The 26685-nt window shown below is 46.2% G+C and overlaps 1 protein-coding gene across 2 annotated transcripts; it reads left to right on the top strand.

The window, feature by feature from the left end:
- The first annotated feature begins 2837 nt into the window (after nucleotides 1-2837).
- CD80 (CD80 molecule) lies at nucleotides 2838-26332 on the top strand. 2 transcript variants are annotated; one of them, XM_088052282.1, is made up of 7 exons: nucleotides 2838-2947; nucleotides 3092-3197; nucleotides 14439-14762; nucleotides 16106-16387; nucleotides 18445-18570; nucleotides 21316-21439; nucleotides 23073-26332. In XM_088052282.1, the coding sequence occupies exons 2-6, from the start codon at nucleotides 3110-3112 to the stop codon at nucleotides 21420-21422; spliced, it is 927 nt and encodes a 308-aa protein (XP_087908408.1). In that variant the 5' UTR covers nucleotides 2838-2947; nucleotides 3092-3109; the 3' UTR covers nucleotides 21423-21439; nucleotides 23073-26332. The 2 variants fall into 2 exon arrangements, with proteins under 2 accessions (XP_087908408.1, XP_014108999.1); XM_014253524.2 differs by having other exon boundaries at nucleotides 22891-26332.
- The last annotated feature ends 353 nt before the right edge of the window (nucleotides 26333-26685 follow it).

Here is a 26685-nt window from a genome sequence, read left to right as displayed (position 1 = left end):
AAGGTGTCCCAGTCCTGTAGGAGGGAATGTGGTTATGAATCCTCAGTGGGAGAGTAGGTGCTGTGTTTTGGTTTAGTGTTTACCCAGTCCTGACCTTTCTGATAGCCCTCTGAGATGTCGATTGAGAAAGAGAGGGAGGTTGTGGCTTCTTTGTATGTTCTTGACAATCAATAACTGTTCAAACACACTGGAAGTGCATTTCTGCAGAGGTGGAAAAAGTTGGTGATGTCAGTGGGTCTGCAGGAGAACGCTAGCAGCAATGTATTTGAAAAGACTTCCCTTTGCGCGCAAAGGATTTCTACCACAAGTGCTGATTACCAAAATTAATTTCCTCTACACAGCACATATGCTGCAAAATTTCACTTGTCTTTTCTGCCTTTTCCCTAATGGTTTTCTGGGTAAGCAATGGAAAAATGTAGTTGTGTGATGCTCTCACATCTTCCTCTTTTCTGCAGTAAATGTTTTTAGCAGAATTTAACCATCCTTTCTTATTAAATCTTAGCTTCTCTTTGCAATACTCCTACCTATTTAAAGCTGTTTCTGGAGCACACAGAAGTGAAATGATGAAGGCCTAATCAAGTGCACAAGAAACCTTATTTCTATGGGGATTTTGATGTGAATTGGTGGGCTTATACTATTCTCTGCAGTGCTCAAAAAAGCAATGTCTTCTGTACTGTGACTTCAATATATAGGAGTCCTTCAACTTTGTTAACATCCTAAAGATGCATAACACCTCTTCCCTTGAACTGATGGATTCCATGAATCAAGGATATGATACATGCTTAGGGAAGCTTTAGGTGATGGAAAAATTATGACTTCTGCCTCTGATCAAAGCCGAACAAAGCACTTGGCTGCTCCTCTCTCTCTGTTACTTAAGTCTCCTTGCAGTCAGGGAGATCTCCAGAGGAGAAGGTACCAAGAACTGCAATGCCTAGGAAAAGAGAAGGAGCCCTGAGTGAGAATAACACCCTTAAGTTCAGCTCTCTATCTAAAATTTAGGCAGCCTTAGCTGGTGCATGTTCTTCTGTGTGTAATATGGGGTTGTGGTACTTCCTTTACTACAGTCTGGCAGCTGATGAGCTCTGTTACTCTCCCTGGGACTGCTCATCCAAAAGCAGGTTAAGTCCTGAGGAAGAGATACAGATGCAAACGTAACAAGCTGGAGTTTCCTTCTTGTTGTGATATGCTAATGGCAGAAATACGTATTTTTAAAATGCTTGAATTTGAAATGAAAGTGAGGTGATGAACTGTACAGCTGTAACAGGGTTGCCAGTAACTCTGTAATGGTAAGGATTCATGATTAGACTAGCAGGAGAAAGTTTACTCCATCTGACTCACAGAGAGGCTGTCCCTGCCTGAGAGCTGGGGCTGTGACTTAGGGAAGCCTAGTGTATGGCTGGCTGTATTAGTGATACTTTCTTCTTCTCTGAGCACCATGGAAACACTTCTACGTAAACCCGTGGTGCTACTGTCATCTGCATTTGCAAACCATGCTGGTAGAAAATGCAAGGATGGAGTACAAATGTACAGGATTTAGATCACAGCCCAAAACACAAAACACAGGCGCTCAAAACCCTGCAATGTAGAAAGTGCTAGTCTGACTCAATAACAGACTTCTCTCAGCCATTTCATATACAATGATTTTCTCTCTACAGAAATGTTATAACCTGCATTTGATTTCCCTACAGAATACCATCGTTTTAATTATGTCAAAATAAAATTCTGATTTGTAATTCAACCCAGTCCATCTAATCTATCTAATTCAAGGGACCTGTACTGAAGAAAAACTGGAGCAATGTAGCAGCAAATCATTTCTGATAGAAAGGATGCATTTCATTTAAATCAAAATAATTTAAACCAGCAAACCAGAAATCTGCATTTAAATAAATTATTTTACTCTTGATTTGTATTTGCACTTTTTTTCCTCCTTGAAGAATATCAGGTTTTATTGGTATGCAGCCCTCTTGCTGTGATTATTACAGCTAAATAAAACCCCTTACACTGTAACTTCTTACACTGTACCAGGGTTTATTTTATTTTGCAGGAGGGTGTGCAGTATCTGTACAAATCTACATCACTTAGCATGCATTTACTCTCTCGGGCTCTTATTTCCTAAGTGGTTTGTTTTTCTGCCCAGGATTTGCTCTGGACTGGCTGCGTTTGGCCCTGGCTTTGTTTGGCCACTTGTGCTGTTGATGGATCTGCCCTTCCAGGCTTTAAAGCAGGGATGGTCCATGCCTCTCCCCTGCCCCATCCAGAGCTGGGTGAGCACTGGCTGCCTTCTGGGGAAGGCAGGACACAGTGCTGGGGAGCAAGTGCTCCTTGCACTTCCACCTTGCTGGTGGATGTTCTCTGGTGACACCACAGCCATCCACATTCGGCCCTGCTGTCACATCCTACTCCCTGTCCAGGTGCTCTGCCATGACATCCATCGCGTGCAGCCTAAGCAATCCTTCTTACATTTTCTTTGGAAAATCCATTTCTTGGTGGATTGCATCCTGCCGGGCCTGAAATGGTGGTGCGGGCATTTTCTTTCATTTCAAACCTAACTTTATACAGCTATTCCCAAAGCAGCGTCAGGGTTTCACTCAGCTGCATTTGAACCTCCGAAGCCCCCAGCACTGCCTGACACATTCACAGGCAGGGTTCTTTGGCCTGACACCCTCCAGGCTGGAGGAACACCCGGAGCACCCCTGAGGGATGAAGGCAATCGGGGTGCCGGGGGCGGCTGCATCCTGGCGCACGCCCCGCGAGGAAGCCGTGGGCGGTGTGAGGTGACTTATGAGGCCGAGCAGCCTCCCGGCACCGAGACTTCCCCCTGCAGCTTGTCAGAGAGGGTTCTGGCAGCCTGTGACAGCAGCCAGGCCCCCATGGCCTGGCACTGAACCCCTTGCCTCCTCCCGGCCTCAGGGGTGGCCTCGGTGCTGCTGGACCAGGGAAACGACAGGTACCAGGGCAGGGAAGTGGGGCAGGCTGGGCTTGTGCTCGGGGCTTGTGGTGCTGGCAGCAGGCAGGAAGGAGAGGGACGCAGTGCAGGGTGCTGTGACTCCTCAGGCTCCGCTGCCATAACCATTCTGCCCTCTCCTCCCAGCCCAGGAGCTACAGGAAGATGATGTGCCTGCCTGTCTCCCCACCGGCGCTGGCGTCGAGGACGTGGCTGGGGCTCGGGCTCTTCGTGCTGCTCTGCCTTGGGATGGGTAAGCAGGAACCAGAATGGGAGTGTGGGAAGGGGCTGGGCACCAGCAGCAGCGAACCCTGTGATGGTCACCAGGGGATGGTGGCCCTCCTCAGGACAGTCCTGGTGCCTTCTGCCAGGGCTGAGCCCAGGCCAGGGTTTGGGGTGCTGGCACTTCAGTGAAGAGCCCCCAGCTCTCAGCTTCCCAGGCCCATTGCACCAGGCTGCTGGCTCCCAGAGAGGCAGGGTGAGCTCCCATCGCAGCCAGGGTGAGAGAAATGAGGGTGGTTTTGGTCAGCTGATGTCTGTGGGGAGCACATGGCGCAACCCCTTGGGCTTCGGCCTCGGCGGTGGGGTGGTTTCTGCAGCTTTTTGGGTGGTTGAAAGTGGGTGTGTGGTGGAGATGACAGGGAAAGATGGCAGCTCTGAGTGCTCTGCACCTCCTGGGCAGCTCAGCACAGAGCAGAGTGAGTTCTTTCTCCAATAACACAAATCCCCGTTGAAATCCTGCCTGAGTAGTTCCCTGTCCTTTTCTGAGGACTTGCCACAAAGCTCACACAGATCGCTCCTCACCTCAACAGGCTTGGGATGGGTCTTCTCAGATGTGTGAAATGTTAACCTGGAAACCACACAAAATTCACTTCTGAGCTGGAGTTTGTTGTGGCTGCAAGATAAGTTGTGCTTATTGTAAATTTTAGTGTTTCACTGCAGCTAACAATACTCTAGAGCAAACCTGGGCTGCACTGAGGTTTTCCTTAAAAATCAAGCAATGCAAAATTAGGAACTTTTCATGCTGCTGTTGTGAAACTGGGAGATATTTGATGCCAGGTTTCATTTTGAGTTTCAGTCTCAGAATTTTAAGATAAAACTTGGAGAATTTAGCAGGGAATGAATTGCAGAACTCACTTGTAAAGAAAGCAACAATCTCAAATGCCTCTCTGGGATCTCTGCTCTTCTGTCTTCCCCTCACTCTTTCCCCTGTCTCTGTGTTTGCAAACCATTTATCAAGCACAAATATACTTTGCTTGTATTTGCATCAGGCAAACAATCTATCATGAGCAGAACTGTTTCTCTCTCAGTGGTTTAAGAGCTTGTGGTATGTTAATAATGTAATTATGAGCATATGGTAATTCTCCACTCATGTAATTTCTCTGAAAATTATTCTGGTTCCTTGGCTAAAGGATGTATACTTGGATGTATAGTTTGATGCATGCTAATATCCACTGCTAGAAATACAAGTTTGATAATAGAAAATTAAGTGTTTATCTAGTTGTACTTTTGAGACACAATTTTTAGATGCTTCTCTAGCAACAAGTCAATGGAAGTCACAGTGCTTCAGGAGCAGGGGCTTGGCAGATGATAAGAACAGGACAGCTGATGCACTTACTTCTCTCTCTGCATGCACACACACACACTCTGAACCCTTTCTCTCTGAAGATCAGCATTCCTGCATTAAATTGCTCCATGAAAATACGTGGTACAGTACCCACAAAGGACTGGGCTTGAAAAGCTTTCCTGGTGCTTGTGGGTGATGCCTTCTCAGCGTTGCCCACAGGGACCACAAGGACTGGGTTCTGACCTTGTTGTGGCAAAATAGTGGAGCCCTGGGTGTCTGCCACCACCCTGGCAGTGACTTCCCATGCAATACCGAGTGAGTCACCACAGCCAGCATTTCCAGGACTGACCCCTCATGGGGCTGCTCGTGGCCACATCAAGGCACAGTCAGGGCTGGCTCCCAGAGCCCGTGTCCTTGGTTTGGCCCAGGTGTCCTGATGCTGGCACACCTCCCTGATGTAGCACTGCAAAAGGTCAGGTAGCATTCTAGGATGGAAACAGGTGCCCTCTGTAAAGCCCATGTGAGTGAAAAAGTAACAGAGGGAATGCCAGGCTGAATTTTCACATTGTAGCAGGGGAAGGCATTAATGGGGGGCTTAACTAGAAGGGATTTGAGGGTTGTCTTTCATAGGAACGGTTGAAGGTTGATTTGATGGTTGTCTTTCATAGGAATTTCATGTATGTGCAAGCTATGTAGATCCATTTCTTTTCCTTTGAATTGAATTTTGCTATTCTGACGTTCACCTGAGGTGCCCCCCTGAAATGCCAGTGTAATTTAGAGCTGTGTCTGGGATGTCACCTGCTGCTGGAGACACTGATGTCCATGAACAACACCCTGTTGTCTCAGCACAAAGTGGCAAAACAGCTTGGTTACAGCACAAACTTTTTTTTTTTATGATCTGAATGCACTGCTGGTATCCCCACAGGCTTAGTTTCATCAAGCCATTGCACCTTCACAGCTACTTACAAACTGTAAGATGTTCTCAGTCCCCAGTTTATCCTAGAAAAATATAGCTTGAAGTCCCTCGGTATGACCTTTCCCTGCCCTGTGTGCAAACAAAGCATAGGCACTGACTTCAGTGACACAGCAACCCCAGCTTTATGCCCATGGAGTATTTTTAAACTTCCCTGGAGTATTTTCTTATAGCTGGGGACCACTTAGCTCTTGGTTTCTTCCCAGGGGTGAAATTTTTTGAGAAGTTTGGAAGAAAATTCCCTACAGCTTTTCTAAGTTACTGGAGGGTTGGGAAGGGAGGGTCAATATACACTTCTGTGAGAGAGCACTGGCTCACAAATAACACATTCCAGGAATCCCCTTCCTTTGTGTTACTCCCAGTGAAGAGCTTGGAGTGGAGCTGGGTTTCAGAAAGGGACAATGAGGGCTGAGAAAGAATCCCTGTTTTGTGGCCAGCCCTAAATATTGAAGTGTCTGACAATTTTAGGTGCTTGGTGTCTAATTTCCGTGCCAGCTCTGGTATGGGTTGTGCTGGGGCAGATTTCACGGCGGAGATGGCACAAAATTTTCTTTACATACCGGATTTGCCCATCTGATCGCTGGATGCAAATTGAGTTGCTGACTTATTCCTCTTCATGCTTTCAGCTGTTGTTTTAATTTCTTTTTTTTGGAAGAGTTTCTGTCTCCTGTTCCAGACATGCAGAAAAAAAGAGTCCTTCAAAAACAAAGGCAGTGGATCTAAGGAACTCCTTTTTCTGTCTGTCAGTCTAGCCACAGTGAAACATGCTGTAAGAGGAGAAACAGAAACCCAGCTAAACCCTACTGCTTTTTGCTTATAGAGACTGTTTTACTTCTTCTCTTGAGTGCTTCTTAAATTAAAGAATCATTTAGGAAAAATAAAACCCACAGAAAATTAAACTTGGACAAACTACATTTTTACACACAAAATACAGTCAAAAGTCTAAATGCCAAGTTTGTAAGGCTATGGGTCAAATGTTCCTTTCACCCACATAATTTCCTTTTTCCAGTTAGATCGGAATGAACCCAGATAGCTCCAGTGACCTCATGTTGCTCTGACTGCAACAGCTTTTTTGCATTTCTGGGATCACTGAGACTTTTTCAGTGTGCATGTTGGACATTCCTGCATTTAAACATGCAAAGTTTGGAGTGGACGCTTTTACTAATTGTGGTAGATTAATTCTGGTAAGCAGAAGGTGCCACCCTTACGCCTTCACACCTTTCCTGCACATCACTGCCTTGATTCTGAGTTCCAAGTGTTGTTTAATGGGGGTAATTAATCTGACATAAATGACTGATGTTATCCCTCTCCCTCTCTTGTGGTGAGTTAGTTTTTTTCTGAGCCAGTTTGCTCTTGCACCTATGCTGTGCACCCTGGAGGGGGACGGATGCTGACAGGAGTCACAGTTGAGGGGTACAAATGGGTCATTGCCACCAAAAGATGCAGTCCTGCTCCTCTCTGGCTATGTGATCTTCCTCTTCTTTGCACATGTCTGATCCCTGGATGATCTACTTCATCTTCCAGCTTAGCAGAAAGTTTCTTTTTTCTTTTCTTTTAAGACTGGTATCTTGAACCAGACTCGGGAGAAGATTGGAAGGGACAGGGGAGCCAGGTCCCCTCTGCTTGCATGGGGAAGGCATGAGATCAGTGTGAGTTTGTTGTCTGCCTGCATCCCAGGGTCATGCCAAGCTGGGAGAGAATTTCAACATTCAGAGAAATTCTCAAAGAATTACAGAGTTTGTGTTGGAAGGGATCTTAAAGCTCAATTTGTTCTAATCTCCCTGCCATGGACAGTTCCATTTGACCAGGTGGCTCAGAGTCCTTCCCAAATTGGCTTTGAACACCTTCAGGGCTGGAACATCCACAACTTCCCTAGACAACCTGAGCCAGCACCTCACCCCCCCTCATAATAAATAATTTCTTCCTAATATCTTATCTAAACCTTCCCTCCTTCAGCTTGAGGCCATTCTCCCTTGTCCTATTGCTATATGCCCTTGTGAAAAGTCCCTCTCCAGCCTTCTTTAAGGCTCCTTTTAAGCCCTGGAAGGCTGCTCTAAAGTCCCCCTGGAACCTCTTCTCCAGGCTGAAGGCTTCTCCTTCCTTTTTAAACGTGTTTCCCAGTACAAATGCAGTGCACATGTGGATGTGGCATCTTCCATAGGGTGGCAAGGCAGGATGCAGTGAATTCTGTTCACTTGGCAGAAGGAGGTCAGCTCTGTTTTAAAATAGATTAACTTTATGTTTAATTGTAGCTGTTCTGTCCCCTCGGAGGGGCATCAGCATCGGGAGTCTCAGGAGTTCATTTGAGAATATGTAAATCTTTCCCAACTCAGAAATGCCACAGGCTTTGCTTCTGCTTTTTCACTGTTATGCTTTTAAAATATCATTGGTCCCAGGGGACTCCCTGACTGAAAAGAAAGTGCTGACTGATGGCTAATGGTGGCATTTCTACCTATCCTGCACTCAAAGGACAGCCACCTTTTGGCGAGCTCCAATTCCTACCACATCGCATAAAAGGTTGTTAGAAAAGACGATTGAAGAAAGTCTCCCTGCACAGCGCTGCTCTCACCTTAGCTGGTACCCTCTGGTGTCATTTGAAATGCCCTGCAGACAGAGATTTGGTCCTTGTGCCAGGGGAAGTGCTTCAGAGAGAACAGAGCTTGCTGTCAGACACCGCTTCCTAAAAACCGAGAGAGCCCCTTCCCTGCCCTCAGTGCTCCCGGACGGTGCCTCCAGCAGCCCCTGCCTCTCATTCCACTCCCTCTGCAGCTCCTGGAGCTTACAGAGCCCTCTGCACTGCTCTGCTTCCCCGAGTGTCCTCCAGCTAATCACCATTCTCCATGCCACGCTCTTATCTAGGGCTGTGTAATCTCTGCTCCAGCAGCGGGGTGACGGTCGGGGCTGTCTGCAGAGCATCTGTGAGTCAGTGCCTGAGCACAGACCAGTTTCTCTAACAAGATAATGGCTGGCAGGCCTACAGCGTTGGCAGCTGCACTGGTGAGTGTTGCTATGGCTGTGGGCAAGTACTTCAGCAGGAAAAAAAGAAAAAAAATTTAAAATTGTAATTTTTCGACTTTGAAGTGGGCTTCTGTGAGAGGTATCATACTTGATTTTCCTAGTTACTGGGTACTTTCACCTTCTATCAGTTTCAAGAGAGGGCTGGCTGCTCGGGGAACATGTGAGACAGAGATTTAGTAAGCACTGAAGAAAACTACAGCCTTAAGCAGTGGGGAGGACCTCAATTTCAGAAACTGCTGTGAGGACAGTAGCATGCATGGCAGTGGTACTGGAGGAATTAGGAAAATTATCTGAGAACATCTTCAGCTGGGAGATGAATATAGAGGAAGTACAAAGTGATCCTGTCAGCAAGAGATGGAGACTGCAGGGGGAAAAATTAACAAATTTATTTTTGTCTGTCTTTGTGACAGATCTCCCCCACCAGCTCATCTTACACAAATGCCACATCTAGTTTCGGCTCCCAAACTGGGAAATCTAAAGAAGTGCTGAGCAAGATACAGGAATTTGATCTCTAAAGGAACTAAAATATGCAAATCTGAGGACATCCAGGTTTAGGGGCCCTCCCTGCCCTTTTTTATTGTAGCAGGGTGACATTCCACGGGCTGGGAGTGCAGAAAGGGAGAAGGCTCAGACTCTTCTTTTGCTCGTTTCTCCAAGTCAAAGATGTCCTTCTGTCCCCACGGCCATGTGTCCCTGCTGGTTTGTAGGGGACAAAGCGAGGTCTCTCCATCCTTTCCTCCTTGAGCAGCGTCCATGTGGTGCACTCTGCAGTGGGGGAACAGATCGAAGAGACGATCTAGTCCCCATCTCCAAGTAATTCTGGTTCCATATCCAGCTCCTTGCTTGGATCTGACCTCCTGGCCGGTGCCAAGATGAGAGAATTGCCGGTGATTGTGCAGAGTTGCGATTTTACTCACATAACAAACACGGCTGGACATACCCGGCCAGCGGGCTTGTCCCAGGCTGACTCAGAAAGCAGACTTTGATCTCCTCAAGTACCAAAAACTGAGCTGGAGCAAGAGGTGTCAGCTGGCTGGAGCCATCCTCTCTACCAAAGTATTTCAGATTCCCTTTTGTCTTCTCAGATGCTAATTGCAGATTGCCCTCTGGTTTTCACAGCCACTTCATGGCTTCAAAGATTTCTTCACTAAAGGTGAAGATGTGCAAACAAACACAAAATAAAACAGCATTACAGTGGAACAGAGGAATGCTGGTGGAGAGGGACGCCAAAACACCCTGGGAGTGTTATAATAATTGCCAAATCTACAGTTTAGAGCTGGGCAAGCCAGGGTTATTCTTTTGTTTAGCAGGAATGTGGCAGTGTAAAGATGGGAAGTGCATAAAACCGTGTATGGGGTACCCCGAGGTTACAGCGCAGAAGCAAGCAAGGATGGCCTTCTTTTCTGCTCCCCTCTCTAACCACGTTTGGGATAGGTAATGGAACTTGACCTGAGCAAAACATCTGGATTTGCAGCTGCTTTGCTTCGCCACAGCGGCCCAGAGCAGCAGCAGGACCATGGTTTGTGATGAGAGGCTGGGCCTGGGGTTATGCAAGGGGGAAAGGCCCACTCTTCCTTTTCATGTCTGCCAAGACATCTCTTTGCATGCTGAGCTTGCTGGAGTGGAGTCTGTGAAGCCTCAGAGGCTGGTCAGGCACTCACACCTGGGTTAATCTGCAGCCACAGGCTCCGTAAAGAGGACAGCCATCACGGCCTTACAGCACCCACTTTTCTCTGTTTCATCCCATATTTATTAGTGCACAGAGTCTTTACAATGAAACACAGAGGAAGGCAGTGTTTTTATGCACTTCTGAACCAGTGTCTCCACACAGAGGTTATCTGGGCATCTACCAGCATCTTTCTGCCATCAGTGTGTTCTCAGGAGTCACTGATTTAAACATGAAACATTCCACATACTCCCATGTAGCACAGGACATTTGCTGGCTATTGGCTCCATGGAAAATCTGGAGAGAATCTCATTCCTCATTGGTAAAATCACCGGGGATAAAGACAAGATCAAGGGGGAGTGCCTAGTCTTTTAAAGATTCAGCTTTTCAAAATTGATTTTTCGACTCATTGTCTGTTTTGCTTGGAAATCCCTGTAAAATACTGCATTGCCCTCAAAGGATAAATCAGACAAGTTTGGGGTGAATGTGCTATTCCCAGAAAATGAGGGGTCTGAGCTGCAGAATTACCTGCAGAGTGGGAATCCCAGATACACAATCCTAGGCAAAGTCAGTGATGCCAGTAATTTACGAGTAGATACCAGCTGCTGTTGCAAAGACAAATAGGGAACCAGAAGGGAAAAAAGCAAGGCAAGGCTCAGAAGGGCAGAGAAATGGGGAATGCAAGAGAAAAAGAATGGCTTGTGAGCTTCTGTTAACCAGGACTTATTTGGAGGTTTCCAACAGTTTGAGGCTGCTTCTCCAGAGCATTGCTAGGTCTTTAGTTGCCTTTTACTGTCAAATGTCTGCAAGACTTCTGTGCCAGAGGAAATCTGCTCTCATTTGCTGTCTGACTGCATTCGTGGTCAGGATAACAAAGCTCCCTGTGGATGGGGAATTTCTGAGTCAAGGCTTGGGCAAAGAGTGAGGGAAATAGGGATATGGGCTCAACAGCTCTCCTGACTCTCAGAGCAAATAAGAAGGAACTATTCTTGGCTATATTCCTTTCTGTTCCAGCTAGCCCCACTGTTTGGGGCATCTGCAGCACAGACATAGTTTGAAGGAAGCAAGCTTTTCTGCCCAGGGAAGAGAAAGTCAGCCCTTCCATCAGGTCAGCATTGCCACATGTCACTTCCAGTGATGGAGTGATGTGTGTGCACAGCAAGAGAGTGGTGAGCTTCAGAAGGGTGGGAAGAGGAGAGATCTTTTTCTAGAAAAGTCATTAAAAATTATTTCCATGGTGAATACCTTCCCCACAGCCTGGCTGCAGAAAGCATTTGGCACAGAAACGGCACAGAGCTGGATTTTCATTTTTGCTTTGCAGTTCACCTCTAAAGCGAAAGGGGACTTTTGTAGGGCTGAATGACTCTTCATGGACTTTGGTTCCTTCAGGCTCGCAGCATTCAGGTTGCAGTTTCAAGGGTGCAGAGCCTTTTAAGGGTAGACATGACATCAGCAGGAGTTTCCAGCCCCTGCACATGTACTCCCAAGGAGGTTTTTGTTCTCCTTTTGGTTGCAAAGGAGACTCTGAGGGGCAAGGTAGGGAGAACCTCATGCAACTCATGATGTGATGTCACCCTGACATTTTCTATACTCCTACTCTTCCCCTATTGCTGCCAAAGAAAATAGAAAATAGTCTTTATCAATCCCAGATTTTGACTGGATGTTTGACTGGCTGCTCTTTCAAGACTCTCCAATAATAATAAGAGCTGCACTGTGAGAACAAGTGAAGATGTGGTCAAAGATAAAAGCACATGTACACACAAACACACACAGAGGTGCAGGAGAAGGAACTTAAAGAATCACAGCCTGAAGTGGGCTGCTTTTAAAGAGAACAGAAGGAAATGCTTTCTCACACAGCATGTAATCAAACTGCACAAGTCATTGCCAGAGGATGTTGTGAATGCTAAAATTATATGTGCATTCCTGAAAGGGCATTCCTGAAAGGGCAAGAACTCTTCCTGCAGGGTAGATCTAGCAGTAGCAATTTAAATGCTGATGTCAAGAAATCCTGAATTTTAGGCTGCAAAGGTTGGCAAGACAAGGCAGTTTCTCTCCTTGGAAGAATTAATTTCTCTCTCATTTTGCTTTCAGCTGATGGCTGACAGAGGTCAGTGTGAGCAAATCCTGGTCTGCCCCAGCTTGGTTGCTCAGGATCTGCAATGCATTAGAAGGGGAAGTACAGGAAGTAAGGGGGAAATATAGAAACTTTCCCTTTGGAAGACCAGTGGAGTGGCTGAGTGGAGGGAAACCAGTTAAATAAGAAGTTTCTAATTTAATTACATATTCTGTTTTATTTAGCTAATATTAAAACATTCCATAGTGTCACCAGGACATCCACAGTATTTTTTGGTGTGTTTCCTACAGATTTAATGTCAAGTATGCAAGTGAGACAGGGGTGGGTGTGCGCTGGGGGAGGGGAGTGAAATTTATTCCACAGAATCACAGAATCATTTAGGTTGGAAAAGACCTTTAAGATCTTTCAGCCCAACCTTTAACTCAGCCCTGCCAAGTCCACCAACAAACCCTGTCCCTAAGTGCCACACCATGTTAAATGTTCTGTCCCAGGCTTTGTGTCTGGGCTCTACTCCAGCAATCAGCCCCGAGCTCCAGCTGCGGCAGGGCACTGGCCGAGCATCCCCTTGTCTCCCCCCAGCACGGGCAGCTGTAGGACTGTGAGCAAGTCACAGGGCTGTGCCACAAGGCTCCTGTTGTGGCAGTGGCCCCAGGGTCTGTGTGTCACCCCAGGGTCTGCGAGTCACTGCTAAGCAAATGAGGCCTGGCAGGCAAGCAGCTTGTGGCCGCCTTGGACAGCGGCTGAATGCGAATGCCGCAGCATCCCGGTCACAGCTGCCTGCTGCCTCTGGACAGCGTGGCTGCAGCTAGGCTGGGACTACCAAGAGTGAGCCAGCACCAGCCAGGCTTTGCTGGGGAGGTGGCAGTTCTGAGGCTCAGCTTTGTGCATTGCTCAGCTCACACTTCAGGCAGAGGCTTTGCAGGTGGGCTCTCCCCTCCACTGATGGGTGATGCTGCGCTGTCCCTATCAGCGACACACCGCCTGTCAGGACTTTCCTGCTTCCCCTCTCAGGTGTGGTTACTGAGATGTGTTCTGCAGGGAAAGAAGAGGGAATCTGAATCTTTTCTGTCCTGAAGACAGCTATTTCCTTGTTTTTCTGCTCTCAGTCAGTGGAGTGTACCAGATTGATATCCCACTTCCACCACTGGAGATGAGTGCTGAGGCAGCGAGGCCGAGGCAAGCAGGACAGAGAGCAGCCTGATAGTGCACATCATCCCCAGGCTTGCCCTAACTCGGGTGAAAGCCCAGGCACCTGTCCTGTGGTGCAGCACAGGGCTGTGTGTCCATGCTGGGTCACCTTGCAGCAGCAGCAGGAACTCCTTGCTAGGCTGCTCCCTGGATGGCAGCCCCTGTGAACCTTTACCCACTGGAAAGAGGAAGGAGTGGCAAAGCGAGGCGGATCCTGGGAGCAGGGTGCTTAGCAGGGGAATTACTGCTCACGTGGTCAGAGTTGTACCTAACTGCACCCTGCAAGGGTCTCAGTGTTGTCAGGACATGGCTGTACTCCAGGTGTGCCACTGGCACAGTCACAGGCCAGGAGTTGGAGAACATCTGTGCTGGTTCCAAGTTGTCCCATGAGCTTTCACAAAGATAAATTTGTTCTACCTAGACTAGGCACTATTGCTGAAAGGCTGACCACAAGTGTGGCTGCAACCTTTGTGTATCATTGTAGGGTTGATTCTAGTTTCTGGGATCTTGAAAGTTTTGGGTCTCTTTCCTTTTACAAAAAAGTGACTACCAAAAATCCCCCAGCCCCCCTGAACAAATAGTACACTGTGGCCCTGTTAAGCATGAAGAGAAGCCATTGGAGAGCAACACAGATTTTTCCAAACACCAGGCTCTGAAAAGGGAAGCAGAGGAGATAGCAGTTTGTGCATGTGCATTTCTATCCCTATTTTTACAGGGGCCAGCAAAATTTATGTTCAGGCAAGCAACTCTCCTGCCTTTGCCTTCAGCAATCCATGCAGCAATCCTTGTGTGCCTACTGGGTCATGATCCTGAGTAGCAGTGGAGCATGATGTAGGAGGCAATGCCCAGGGGTGGCTCCCCTCAGTGCAGAGCTGGAGCTGTGAAACAGCTCGGTGGCTGATGAGGGATGTGAGCAGTCACAGCCAAAAGGGGTGAGCTTTAGGCAGCAGGTCCTGGCACAAGGCTGTACCACTGACTCACTGACTTTTGTTTGCTCCTCACCTGCAGGCCAAGCACTGGAGAAGAAAATAGTCAGAAGCAAAGTGGGGGAAAAGGTCAGCCTGCCTTGTTGTCATGAAATTCCCAGCTCAGAAAGCCTACACAAGTACCGGGTCTACTGGCAGAAGAACATTACGGACGTGGTGCTGGCCTACTCAGAGGGGAATATGATCTCCAAGCACGAGCGGTACCGGAACCGGATAGAGATGGACCCCTGGAACCTCACCCTGTGGATCTCCCTCGTGGAAATCCTGGACAACGGCTCTTACCAGTGTGTGGTTCAGCGCAACTCCGTTGTTGTGTGTGACGAGTCTGTCATCCTCTTTGTGTCAGGTGGGTGGATTGCATCCTGACACCTGAGGCTCTCCAGTGCCAGCCTCTGGGGGTGAAGGATGCTCTTCCAAGCTTATCCATACTGCAGCAGGTGTGGAAGGTGTGTTATCTGCTTCCATTCCAGCAGCCTCCCTTCTTACCTTTCTAAAGCTACCCCAGGTACAGAAATTTTTTTGCCCACCACCAACCCAACCTCCTTCCCTTGATGCCTTCCTCTTGTGAAAGGATCCCTCCTGGAGCCCTCCCCAGACACCACTGGTGATGGGTGCCTGAGGCAGCCCCTGCTGTCTTTGGGTCAAAGCAAGACCAAGCCCTTAGTGCCTGGCAAGCATTCAAGCTGAAAGAGAAATAGGGTAGCCAGGGCAGCATCCCAGCCCTGCATCCAAACCCCTGTGGAACTGGGCACTGCAGCTCCACAGCCTAAAGCCGAATTCATCATAGAGCTTTGAGGCTTGTTACATTAAAGAAACTGAGTTCCTTTGTTCAAAATGAATCTGAATCTTTTCTTCGAGGCCACAAAAAGTTCCACTGACATTTTCCATTTCCACCAGTGTTTTTGTGGCAGTTGATTTCAACCAAGGATACTGGTGACATATATAAATATATACATGTATTTTAATACCTATAACAGCAGATAGTTACATGAATCTTCCAGACAAGTCAGTGAAGGAGCATGCCTCATCTGGAAGGAGATTGGGCAACAAAAAACAGACAAGCTCCTGAGGTCTGGCCATTTCCTGCTGGCCTGAGAGGGCATATGTGCAATGAGATAAATTCAGTGATCTTTCTGGGAATTGGTATGAAAAAAGGGAAGTGTACTGCCAGCATGCTTTTTTAACCATGAGGGTTGAGAAGTTAACTGCATAAAAAACATAAAACTATGGATCTCTTTTCCTGTCCGCAAATACTCCAGTTTCTTTCCAGCCAGAAATCCTCTTGCTGTCCTAACAGGCCAGCTGTAATAATTATGGCAGACTTCTGCTCCCTCTGGTGAAGTGGGATCAAGTTATTGTGGGGATCAGGAAAGGGAAATGCTGGAATCAGGCTGGGATGCCTGAAGGGATTTTCCAGGCTGGATGGCAGTGTCGTATTGCTCAACAGACAATGGGGCTGGAAGGAAAACTGTCTCTCCTTGCTTGCCACCGCTCAGCCACACAGTGCTGAGCAAGTTTCTTTCACTAGTGACTGCTTGCATGGTATCCTAGACCATGGGCAGAAAAAACTCCCATGGTGACTGCCCTGTGCGGGGTTGGGGGAGGGGGGTCCTTGCCTTGACTGTGGGTTTTGGGGGCTGCAGACCTCGCTGTGGCCTGACAGAATGGTAACCAAATCTCTCACTTCAGCTGACTTCAGCAAGCCCAACATAACAGCAGAAGTGTCCGCTGATTCTTGCGAGCTGACTGAGATGGTGATAACATGTTCTTCTCACGGAGGTTTCCCCAAGCCCAAAATCTCTGGAGCCCTCAACAACGTGTCCATGGAGTGGAATGCCAGCTGGGTGTCCGAGTCCAGCCTCAGCCCATACAATGTCACTGGAAAACTGCTGCTCAACGTGACCAAAGATGTCAACATCACTTGCTCCGTTGAATACAGTGGCTTTGCCAAGTCCACCAGTTTGCTTCTGAGTATGTTTTATTAATGTTTTTTGTAACAAAACCATTTTGTTGAATCTGCTGGGCTGCCTTTCTGAGAATGCAGTAGATTTTGTGCAAGTGTTCACGCAAAGATCACCCAATGATCCTGCCTGTGAACTACACACGGAAATATTTCAAAGGCTGCAAGATAGCTGGGGTGGGAAGGGAGAATTACAATGGTGACTGACAAGCAGAGGCAATTCTGTCTCCCTGCTGCTCTACTGCAGCTGGGCTGGGAGCTGAACTGGATCCTGTTGTGATCTGGTAATGTCACACCTGGTGGCTCCCACAGGCTAGGGCTGCCACCATCCTGTGTCCCTCTGTACCAGCACGGTCTTGCTGCCAGCTGTGTGACGCAGACCTGGTATTTGAACGGAGGGACCAGAGAAACATGCGTGCTTTAAAAGCCACAGGCTGCACTTTAAAATAATTTCCTCATTTAACAAGCTTGTTTGTCCCTGCTTCAGTGAAAGAAACTGTCAGCTGGGGTCTAGACAAAATTCTGTTTTCAAATGTAACATGGGGTTAACTCATACAAAAAGAATTCCATCACTGAGCATGGCTCAGAAGTGATGGCATAATAGATAAGTCTGTGCTTTGAAAAGCTTGAAGCACAAATGGAAACAGCATGAGGGAAAGCAGCATACTACATTCCAGATGTTTTGCAGTAGAAGGGGATTTGCAAGAAAATTCGTAAAACCAAAAGGATTTTTTTTTAATGTTGTTACCAAAAAAGTATTCTGAAATGTCTCTGGGTCTGATGTTTTTACTGTAGAGATAAGGGCACCTTCAAGGGAAGATAGAGAAGCAGTATGTTTCCTAGGGAATTATACCTTATTCATCAAGGTAGCTTATTCATCTATCTTACTAAAATCAAAGGGATTTGTGGGGAGAGGTGCCATTCAGCTTCAGAATAAATGCCAGGAACTAGTGCTTTATGAATACTGGCTATTGCTGGATGTAGAGCATAATGTCCCTAATGAAGGGAGAATAAGGTTATGAATAGCTCACTACATAGAAAAAGAAAGCAACAACAACAAAAGCAGTAATCAGAGGAGGGTGCAGCCAACAGTGACACAGCCACAGCAGTTACAAACCCCCCACTTTCTGACTTTTAGGATGTGGAACCACTCCCATTTTGGCATGGTGTAAATGATCCTCCAAAAAAACCTTTCATGAACACTGAATTACAGACAGAACAGAGCCTCTGGTAAATGTAGAAGGCAACCCCTACAGAGTGAGGGGAGGACTGAACAGCAGATCAGGCTAATTAATGGCTTAGGAGTGGAATGATGCTTACCTGTGCCAGATGCAGATGGTGGAAAACTGAAGGTTTGTGCACATAGGTCTGCAGACCTATGGACATGCAGCAAGTCCTGTCCTGTGCAAGAATGGCCCAGTATTTATCTGTCTATCTGTCTATCTATCTATCTATCTATCTATCTATCTATCTATCTATCTATCTATCTATCTATCTCTAGAATCCCAGTGGTAGAATGGGATTTTCCACCATCTCCAATGGTGAAAAGCCAAAGTCTCCAGACCCGCTAAAACTGAACTCTGCCACTGTTCCTGCCATGCAGAAAAAATTATATTCTAGACCGTTAAATGCATCATTCTCCTTCACCTGTAGATCCAAAGGGAAAAGAATTAGGCATAAATCTGATTAAAGCAGTAAGGAAAACTGCAGAGTACCTTTGAGAACAGAAATTTTCTAGCTGTGAATACAGACTTTCCCACCAAGCCTAGCTCATTTCCCTGAAACAGCTTCTGTGTTTTAAAATATTTGCTGTCTCAGTCCTGTTCTGGACAAAGACCCAGCTTTTTTAATTCTGTGGATATGTTAAAAATTTCAGCCCATAGCAAATGTGGGTGAATGGAAGAAATTTAGGTGCCAGCTTTGTTTGCTTGTTTATTAAGTCCATTTTCAGGCTGGATAGCTGAGTTAGAATTTGGCCAGAACCCCTGAAATTCACATACCTGCTCTCACATGAAAATGCCAATATCATGTTGGGCCCTTTTTTAATGTTTTATTTCTCCTGCCTCAGAAAAAACAAACGACTGTGTTGTTCCTCCTGCGCCTCCACCTTATAATGTCATTACTGCTTCAATTATCATCGTTATCACCTTCCTCCTGGCTATCACCCTGGCAGCAAGATACCTCCCAAGGCATGGTAAGTGCACTTCCTTTTTCAAGAAGGTGTCTCGGTGCTGATGGAGTTTCTATGTAGGATACACATTTATAGAAACTTTACTGTCACATTAGGTATTTCTGTACCTTCTTATTTTTCTCATTTCCTTTTTTTTTTTTTCCCTTTTTCCTCTTCAGCATCCACTGTCACAAAATCTAAGTCTAGCTCATGATTTTTCTACATTTTGTGTGCAGGCAACACTTGAGTTCAGGTTTGAGGGTGCAGAGGTGACAGGGAGTTTTGACAGCAGATCAAAATATTTCCAAAATCAGGTATAATGAAGAAGTTCACAAGGGCTCATTTTTATGTATTAAGATGCTTTAAGATGCTTTAAAATGCCAAGAATGTTGGTGATCATGATAGATACAGCTGAGCACTGAGAGTTTCAAAATAGGATCTCTCTCCACACCCTACTTAATCTCTCAGAAAGTCACTGAGCCAGAGTAACAAAAATACCTAGTGTTAGGGCCACAGGAAAGCATAGCAATGTCCTACTTTTATGAGAACACCAACCAGGAGAGTTAGATTTATATTCTTTGTACAGCCAAAAATGGCACAGGTGAAGTGTCTGGTCCCATCTTATGAAGTCTTCAGTAACTCCAGACAAGTCTCCAAGACTTTTTCAATGGCAAAGGGGGCCTTAAATATCTCAGGGTTAGTGGACAGCTGAGTAATTTACTTTTTTCTCTTGAAAAAAATCCCATCTGTTAGCTGTTGCTCCTAATCATGTCTAAACTGACCTTGCCAGAAAGTCCCTGAAGATGTGGGCAGGCATTTAATAGATTTATAAAGGCAGGTAAGATTGAAAGTCAGCAGGAGCAGCAGGTGCCTTATCCATACCCTATGAGCAGCTTTGCAGAGCAGTCCTGGAGAATGACAGCAGGCCTTGCAACACATGAGGATAAATAACACCCAGATGAGTTCTGTCAGGTCACTGGGGAAGCCACATCTGGGGACAGGAATCCCACACTGAGGGCTCTATGCTCAGGCCACTTACACCATCTGGCCATGGTATTCCCTGTTGGAAAAGGTCATTTTCTGAGCAGCAAGGACTCAGTCCACTTACAGATACCTGCAAGTTTGCCATGCTTGTGTCTTGTGATACCTCTACTTCAACTTCAGACAAGTTCACTCCCAAGTCAGATGTGTGGAGGTCTCATTATTATTTTTCTTTTCCCCTCTTCATCAACCACATCCCTTCAAAAACCAACGTGACCATTGAGTCAAGCTGGGCTAATTTCCTTTCAGTGTTTTATCACAAAGAAAGGAAGCTTCTGGAAGGCAGTGACTCTGGGTCACACCTGTGCACCTCCTCATTTTCCACCCCTGTGCCTTTATGACACCAGTACCTGTTCTTCTCCTCTGCTGTTCCCTAGGGCTGTGTCAACAGGAAACCAACAAGCAGGCTGAAACCAAGAAAATCACAGTTGATCACAGCCTGTGCTGTTAGCTGCATGTATAATGAACTTCTAATTATAGGAGAAAATGAACTGGAATCGGAAGATTTGGCTCTCAACAAATATAGGCTGGAAATTAAAAGGTTCCTTACCATTAAATTAGCAAGATCCTGGAGCACTCTGAGATAGCCTTTTATATAATAATGGAATTGCTTTTAAAGCAGATGTAAAAAGCAGACCCATGTGGTAGAATGCAATCACCTACAAACAGCATGGCACATGGCTGCATTAACTGGAATTTCCCTTTTAGTCACACTTCCATAATATGCACAGGGAATAGATTTGCTGAGTCAGGTGGTGCTATTTGGTTCAGCCACTTTCCAGGCCAGGCATGGAAGAAACTGTAAAAGAAACTGTAAGAAGTATAAGAAACTAAAGCCAGAGTTTCCATCCAGCTTTCCAGTTAGTGTAGCTGTCCCATTTCAGTGCTGCTGTGCATGGCCACCTGTCTGGGAAGAGAAACCTCTGCCCTAAGGGTGCTTCCTATGGGTGCTGCTGCAGGTCACCTTTCAAGAGCTCTGGTGGGAGTGCAGAATAGGTCTGAGAGCACCTCTGTTGTTCTGGGCCGTGGAAAGCTGAGTCAGGAGTTGCTAAGAGTGCTTTCTGCGCTCAAAAAGCCATGCTTCAAAGAGCTGAAGTGTGGGAGGGAAGAATAGAAAAGCAGAGCAAAAACGGAAGTAAGAGTTTTCAGATGCGTGATTGTTGTGGTGGCCAAAACAATCAGGTGCTTTGTTGAGGTTCACAACCACCTACTCTGAGGAGCTCGAAGCCTGTCTTGCAGTAATTTAAGAATGAAAACACAAAGCACCAAGATTAGAGGTCACCTAAACAATAGTTTAGGATTCACGTTGCATAAGTTATGCGAGCACAGTTGCACAAGATTCAACTTGAACTACTAAAATTCAGTCATAGATGGTGAGATATTAAGGGAATCTGCTTAATCTGAGTAGATGGTGAGATATTAAGGGGATCTGCTTAATCTGAGATCCTCTTAAAGCACTTGAAAGAGTTTGTTGGTTTTAACACCAGCATTCTTTCACTCGATAGGTAAACTGCAATTAGTGACATATAACCATCATTATTTCCCTTCTGACCTTATCTCAGCATGTAGCAACCTGTTTTTGTGCCAAGCTGAGGTTCTAGCCCTGTGCTAACAAGAGCAGTTTTATCCAATATGACACTATATAGATAATATTTATTTGTAACAGAGCTTTCTATCAGATCAGACTATGACCATATTCATACAATAACAAGGGATCTTCTTTTTCAGTTTGTTCTCACTGTTGTAAGCACCAGGATTCAGTGGATGAGGGCGTGAAAGAATATACAAAGGCACCCACGAGCTCTAAAGGGACAGCTGAAACATCATCTGTATGACCAGATCACATTTGCAGGTAGTTTTTTTAACTATTCTCTTAGCAAAACTGTTTCTCAAATAGTACTAAATGCTTGTGCAATGTTAGCTCAAAACACCCCGTGTCATCCAGCTGTCAGGATCTGTAGTGACATCCCCTGCCATTGCCCCTGTACTCATTTTATGGGCTTCCCAAATAAACACTGGGCAGTCTTTTAGTGCCTGTCCTGTTGGGCTCATTTGTGAGTTACTCATCCCTACCTCAGGTACCACATATGGCTTCACCCCGCAGAGGTTCTGGCTGATTCCCTGTGAGCCATGTGCCTGATTTGATGCCTTAACATCACTGATGATAGAAATCGAGGATTGAGCAAATGGTGGTAAGGGAGGGAGGAAGAAAAGAACAACTCCAGCTTTCCCAGTATGATCAGACACGCCACTCCAATTCTGAGATGTGTCCATTCCCTTCAGCAGCTGGAGAAGGAAAAGTTTCCTCCCTCAAACTTGCCCAGAAAACATTCATATTTTAAAAGGAGTTACTTTCGATAATGGGATGTTACAAAAGATGGGCTGGGGAAATCTGGTTTGCCAAGGTTTTATGATTACAAAGGATTATATTTGCTTTGGCTTGAAAGCTCAGCAGTTTTCAGGGCTGTGTCCTCCAAAAAGACACTTAAGTGAAGAGACTTAAGGGAAGATTAGCAGCTAACTGTTTTTATTCACATCATTATCCAGGTGACTGCATCTCCTGCTCTCACCGAAGCATGTGGAATTGCCAGGGTAATGCCTGAGGAATTGCCAGGGTAATGCCCTAGAGCAACTGCTGTGGGGTCCTGGAAGTCACGACTTTGTCAAACTGTGCACTGCAGAATCTAAAAGTTTAATAGTTTTGAGATGGAAAGGAGGGGAAACTCTCATTTGGGCCACTTGTCTCATTTCCAAACCTGACCACCCACTGATGTTTTCCTCCGGGGAAGGCCCTGTCTGGAACAGATACTAGAGCCTTGGTTAGCAAGAATTTTGGGGAGTTTTGTGATGGGAGTGGCAGGAGTTCACCTACAGAATAAACCCAATTTTTTTTAATTATAAAAGTTTGCCAAGGTTTTCCTGTAGCTGGTGTAGCTGGAAGCTGGTGCTTCCCGACTCCATTGCCTAGGACAGCTGCTCTCTGTGGACTGGGATGGAAGCTGTGCTTCCTTAGTGCCTGACTGCCATCTCGTGATGCACCGAGCCATGTCCTACTGCTGCTTAAACAGGGAATCATGTTCATTAAGTCATCCTCACTCCGTTCCCAAGGGTTTTGCAGGAAGCGCTGGGCCAGGCTGCAGCGGGCTGCACTGCCCGCTCCGAACAGCTCCGAATTTAGGGACCAGGAGCCCTCTTGTGGAGGGCTCCCGCAGCTGATACCTGTTCGTCGGCTCTGCAGCGTTACTGGGGAACATTTAAGGTGTGAAAAACAAAAAACAAACTCCAGTGAAATTTTTTCCTCAGGTTCTTCACGCTGTGCATCCCGCACTGCAGACTCCACACTGTACAGCGATGCTTGCTGCATGGACCCTTTGGCTCTCTGCAAGGGGGTGGCAGCAGCAGCAAACTGCTCACCACGGCTGACAGCACAGCCTCCTGCGAAGGGAATGCAAACCCTGACTGTGCCGTGCCTTCCTTACATCCAGGTCGCTGGGATTCCAACTGAGAGGACCCTCCGTGTTCCTGCAGCGGGGCAGAAGGATGTCATCGGTAGCACACAAGGTCAAGACTTCAGGAACCTCTGGCTTGATGCTGTCTCTGTGAGAATGAGGGGCCTGCAGAGCCCAGCAGGGAGCCCATGCCCACCTACCCCTTCAGTAACACAGAGCTGCCCTTTGGGAGACCCCAGATCCTGACCTGCAATCTCTTCTGTTTGTGCCTCCATGTTGCAAGTGGGAGAAACTAAAACTTCTTTTATATTCAGCCTCATACAGGTATCTGTTCTCCCTGCTGGAAGATTTTGGATTTGGACTCGACCATTACAGATACACACCCCTTATCCCCTAAAGAGGCAATAGTGGACATATTTTTTCATGAGAAAAAGACACTTTGGAAGTGAGTCTATGTGCCTCAAGCTTCTTTGCAGTGCTACAAGACTTTCTAGGGAATGTTACACATGCTGACAGCACTCCTAAGAGCTCATTAATATTGCTTATCCACTGCAGTGGCAAAAGTTCTCATAACCTTTCTCTCCTGAAAGGACAGCCTTGCCAACCCAAGCACTGAGGCACAGCTCCTCCATTCAGTTGCTGTGTGAGGGCACACAACCTGTGCACACACATGGCCAAGTTTTCACGTGCATTCCTTCCCACCCACACCTGTGTGGCAGCCAGTGGTGATCTCATGTGCAGCTACTGTGATCAAATGTAACTCGGGGCCTTGCTTTATAAACATGGGTCTGCTTCTGTGTGTACATCTGCCATGGGATACTTGATAGGGAAAGCTCTGCAGATTTTTGGGTGTTTCTCACAGCAACGTAAGGATATTTACTTTGCACTGAACGTTGCTGTTTTCTGCTGGTGTTCTCTCTACCCAGCCAGGACTAGAAGGAATTTCCCTACAGGATGCTAGCATTGGACAGGACTCATCGGATCCGGGTGACATTCTTGCCTACTGTGTAGGAAAAAATGGTTTCTCATTTTGAGGGGAAAGGAGGAAAATGCCCCAACCCCCAATAAGCTTCCTAAGCAACTCTGCCTACTAACCTAACTCTGCCCTGAGTTTGACTGGAATGTTTTTCTCTTTTGCTCTGCAAGCTGTACCCATTTCCTCACTGTTCCATCCACATTATCAGGGCAAACCAAAGTCTGAAGGCACAATGCCATCCTCTTTGTGGGATGTGTTGTCACTTGAGCTGCTTATCTTCCTAGAACACAGCAAAGACATAGTCCATCCATTTCACTTTTTTTCTACTTGGTACATATTGAGAAACTGCTGGAAAAAAATAGAATTAAAAGTGGTTTAGAGGATACTGAGCTCTGAGATTAAGTAAAAAATAGACAATGCTCCCTTTCTACTCCTGCAGAGTCATGCTGTGCCATCACCTTTTTACTGCTTTCCCACTGTACCAAGTGTAATGGGAACTTCAGAACATTCTTACAGAGGAGTTTTTGACAGAGGAAATGAGGTAAACTGGGGGATAAGAAAACAATTGCACTTGTGTGTTCTGGTTGCAAACAGAACACAAGTGACAGAAATCAGGCTGTCTCTAAAAGGCAGGACTTGGTGCGTGAGTGATGGTTGCCTGTTCTTTCAGCCTATGCTTGTTCCAGCACAAACTACCAGCTCCTTGCAGGCTGACCACTGTCTCTTGGCATTCACTTCCAGTTTTGCTGATTTCCAACACTTCTTCCCCACAGCCACACTGCAATTGCACCTTGCCAGCCACACCACAGCTCTGCCAGTTGTACCAGCATGTTTTCCCTCTCACTATCCCATGCTCTACTTCTGCTCCTGGCTGGTGACTGTGCAGCCTCCCAGAGAAGGGCTTGTCTTTTGCAGTGTGCCAAACCTTTCTACATCACCACAGATTCCAGTAACGCTTTCAGTAACTCCTTCTAAAAGAACAAAAAAATTCCCTGACAAATATGGCCAGCAGCAGGTTATTTTTATATGCTTGATGGGCAGGTTATTTGGTTCATTTTTCATTAAGCAATAATATTCTGGATCATATTTTCTATTGCCTTATGCTGTATTCAGTGAATTGCATACAAATGGTTTCTGTGAGACCTTCTCAGCTTCGTATCTGCGTCATTGTAGCAAGTGAGCTGCTGTTTACCATGGGTGTTTTGTATATAATGTTGTTTCCTGGGGTTCCTCCTTTCATTGTATTAAAAAATAAATGGTAAACTCAGTTTCCTTTCCTCAGTAATAAAAGATGTCTGTCTATGCACTGAGTAGAACCTCTGTTACTCCTGTTATCCACCATTTCACAGCATCCAGGTAGGTGATGCAGCTGTTGACAAAGCTGTACCAGGTACAGCTGGCATCAAGCCACAGCTCTGTGTGCCAACAGCAGTGACAAAATGATACTCAGGTAACCCAACTTGTGACTTCCACACCCCTCACATCTGTCACTTTGCCAGGGGTTACCTGAACCATTTAGCTACAGATCATCCTTCTCCCTCCAAACAGGAGGTTCTCTGCAAAAGCAAAATGCAGTATAAGGTCTTCTCGCTGCACCCTTACTACTTGGGTTACCTACTCTGAAAGTGGAGGGTCAGTAATTTCAATGCTGTGCTTTTGCTGGGGATGGAGGGAGTGGGAATGTGAAGAATTCCTTACAGGTGTATGTAAAAAACAAGCTCTGAACCATTTGGGAGTCTAAGAAGTAAGGAAGTGCAGGGAACTAAATTCAGAAGAAAACTGAGAAACAAATGCCTGCTAATCTTGAGTGAGCTGAAGTCTCTGCTTCCCCTGGCTAATAGGCAGCGTAAGAACATGTAGCAGCCCTCCCTTGCACAGACAGAAAATCCACACAACTGCTACACCTTGGCTCTGCTTTCCCTCCCATCCCTGCATCAATGGTCAGGCACAGGAAAATTAGTATTCTTTAGGCATCACATCAAATACCACCAAACAGGAATAGAGACAGAGCAATGGCACAGCTAAATGTCATCAGAGCTGCTGTACAGATAAGAGTGTGGGATATTGGGTGGGGATGTAATAGCAAGAAGATAAAAATGAAGATAAAAAAGAAGATAAGACATCGCTGTGTAAGCACAATGGCAAAAATGTGACTTAGAAAGGCCCATTTCCTTTTTTTGGGGGGTGCCAATAACAACACCATTACTATCACCAACACATGCAGAGCTTAGAACTCTGAGGAAAGATGGAAAGATATATCCATACCTCTGCTTATGCAGATCCTTCACTTACACAAAGGGAAAATCAGAGCTGGTTGATGACAACCCTGAAATACACATTTCTTCAATGGAAAAATGAGCTACACTGGGGTGTTTAAAAAAATTAAATGCTCACTTCAGGAGTCAGAAAACACAACACCTTCTTGAAAGCAAACTGTGCCAAAAATCTGCTTTGGGTGGGTGGAATACACTCTGTGGGATCGACTGTTCGTATTTCAATCAAGAGTAATTATATGGAGAAGCATTCAACCAGAATACATTCTTTTCTTATGAGAAGAACACCCGAAAATCCTGTAATTCCTTTCAGTAGGAGAAAAAATTCCAACAAAGAAAAGGAACAAGAATTCTGATCTCCTGCTTTGTGGAAACAGTGATGGGCCACCTCACCCTTCTG

Source organism: Pseudopodoces humilis, chromosome 2 (assembly GCF_049639895.1).
Source record: "Pseudopodoces humilis isolate 2021_Gansu_Grassland_sample_001 chromosome 2, ASM4963989v1, whole genome shotgun sequence".
NCBI lineage: Eukaryota > Metazoa > Chordata > Aves > Passeriformes > Paridae > Pseudopodoces > Pseudopodoces humilis.
This window is presented reverse-complemented; position numbering and strand designations above follow the sequence as displayed.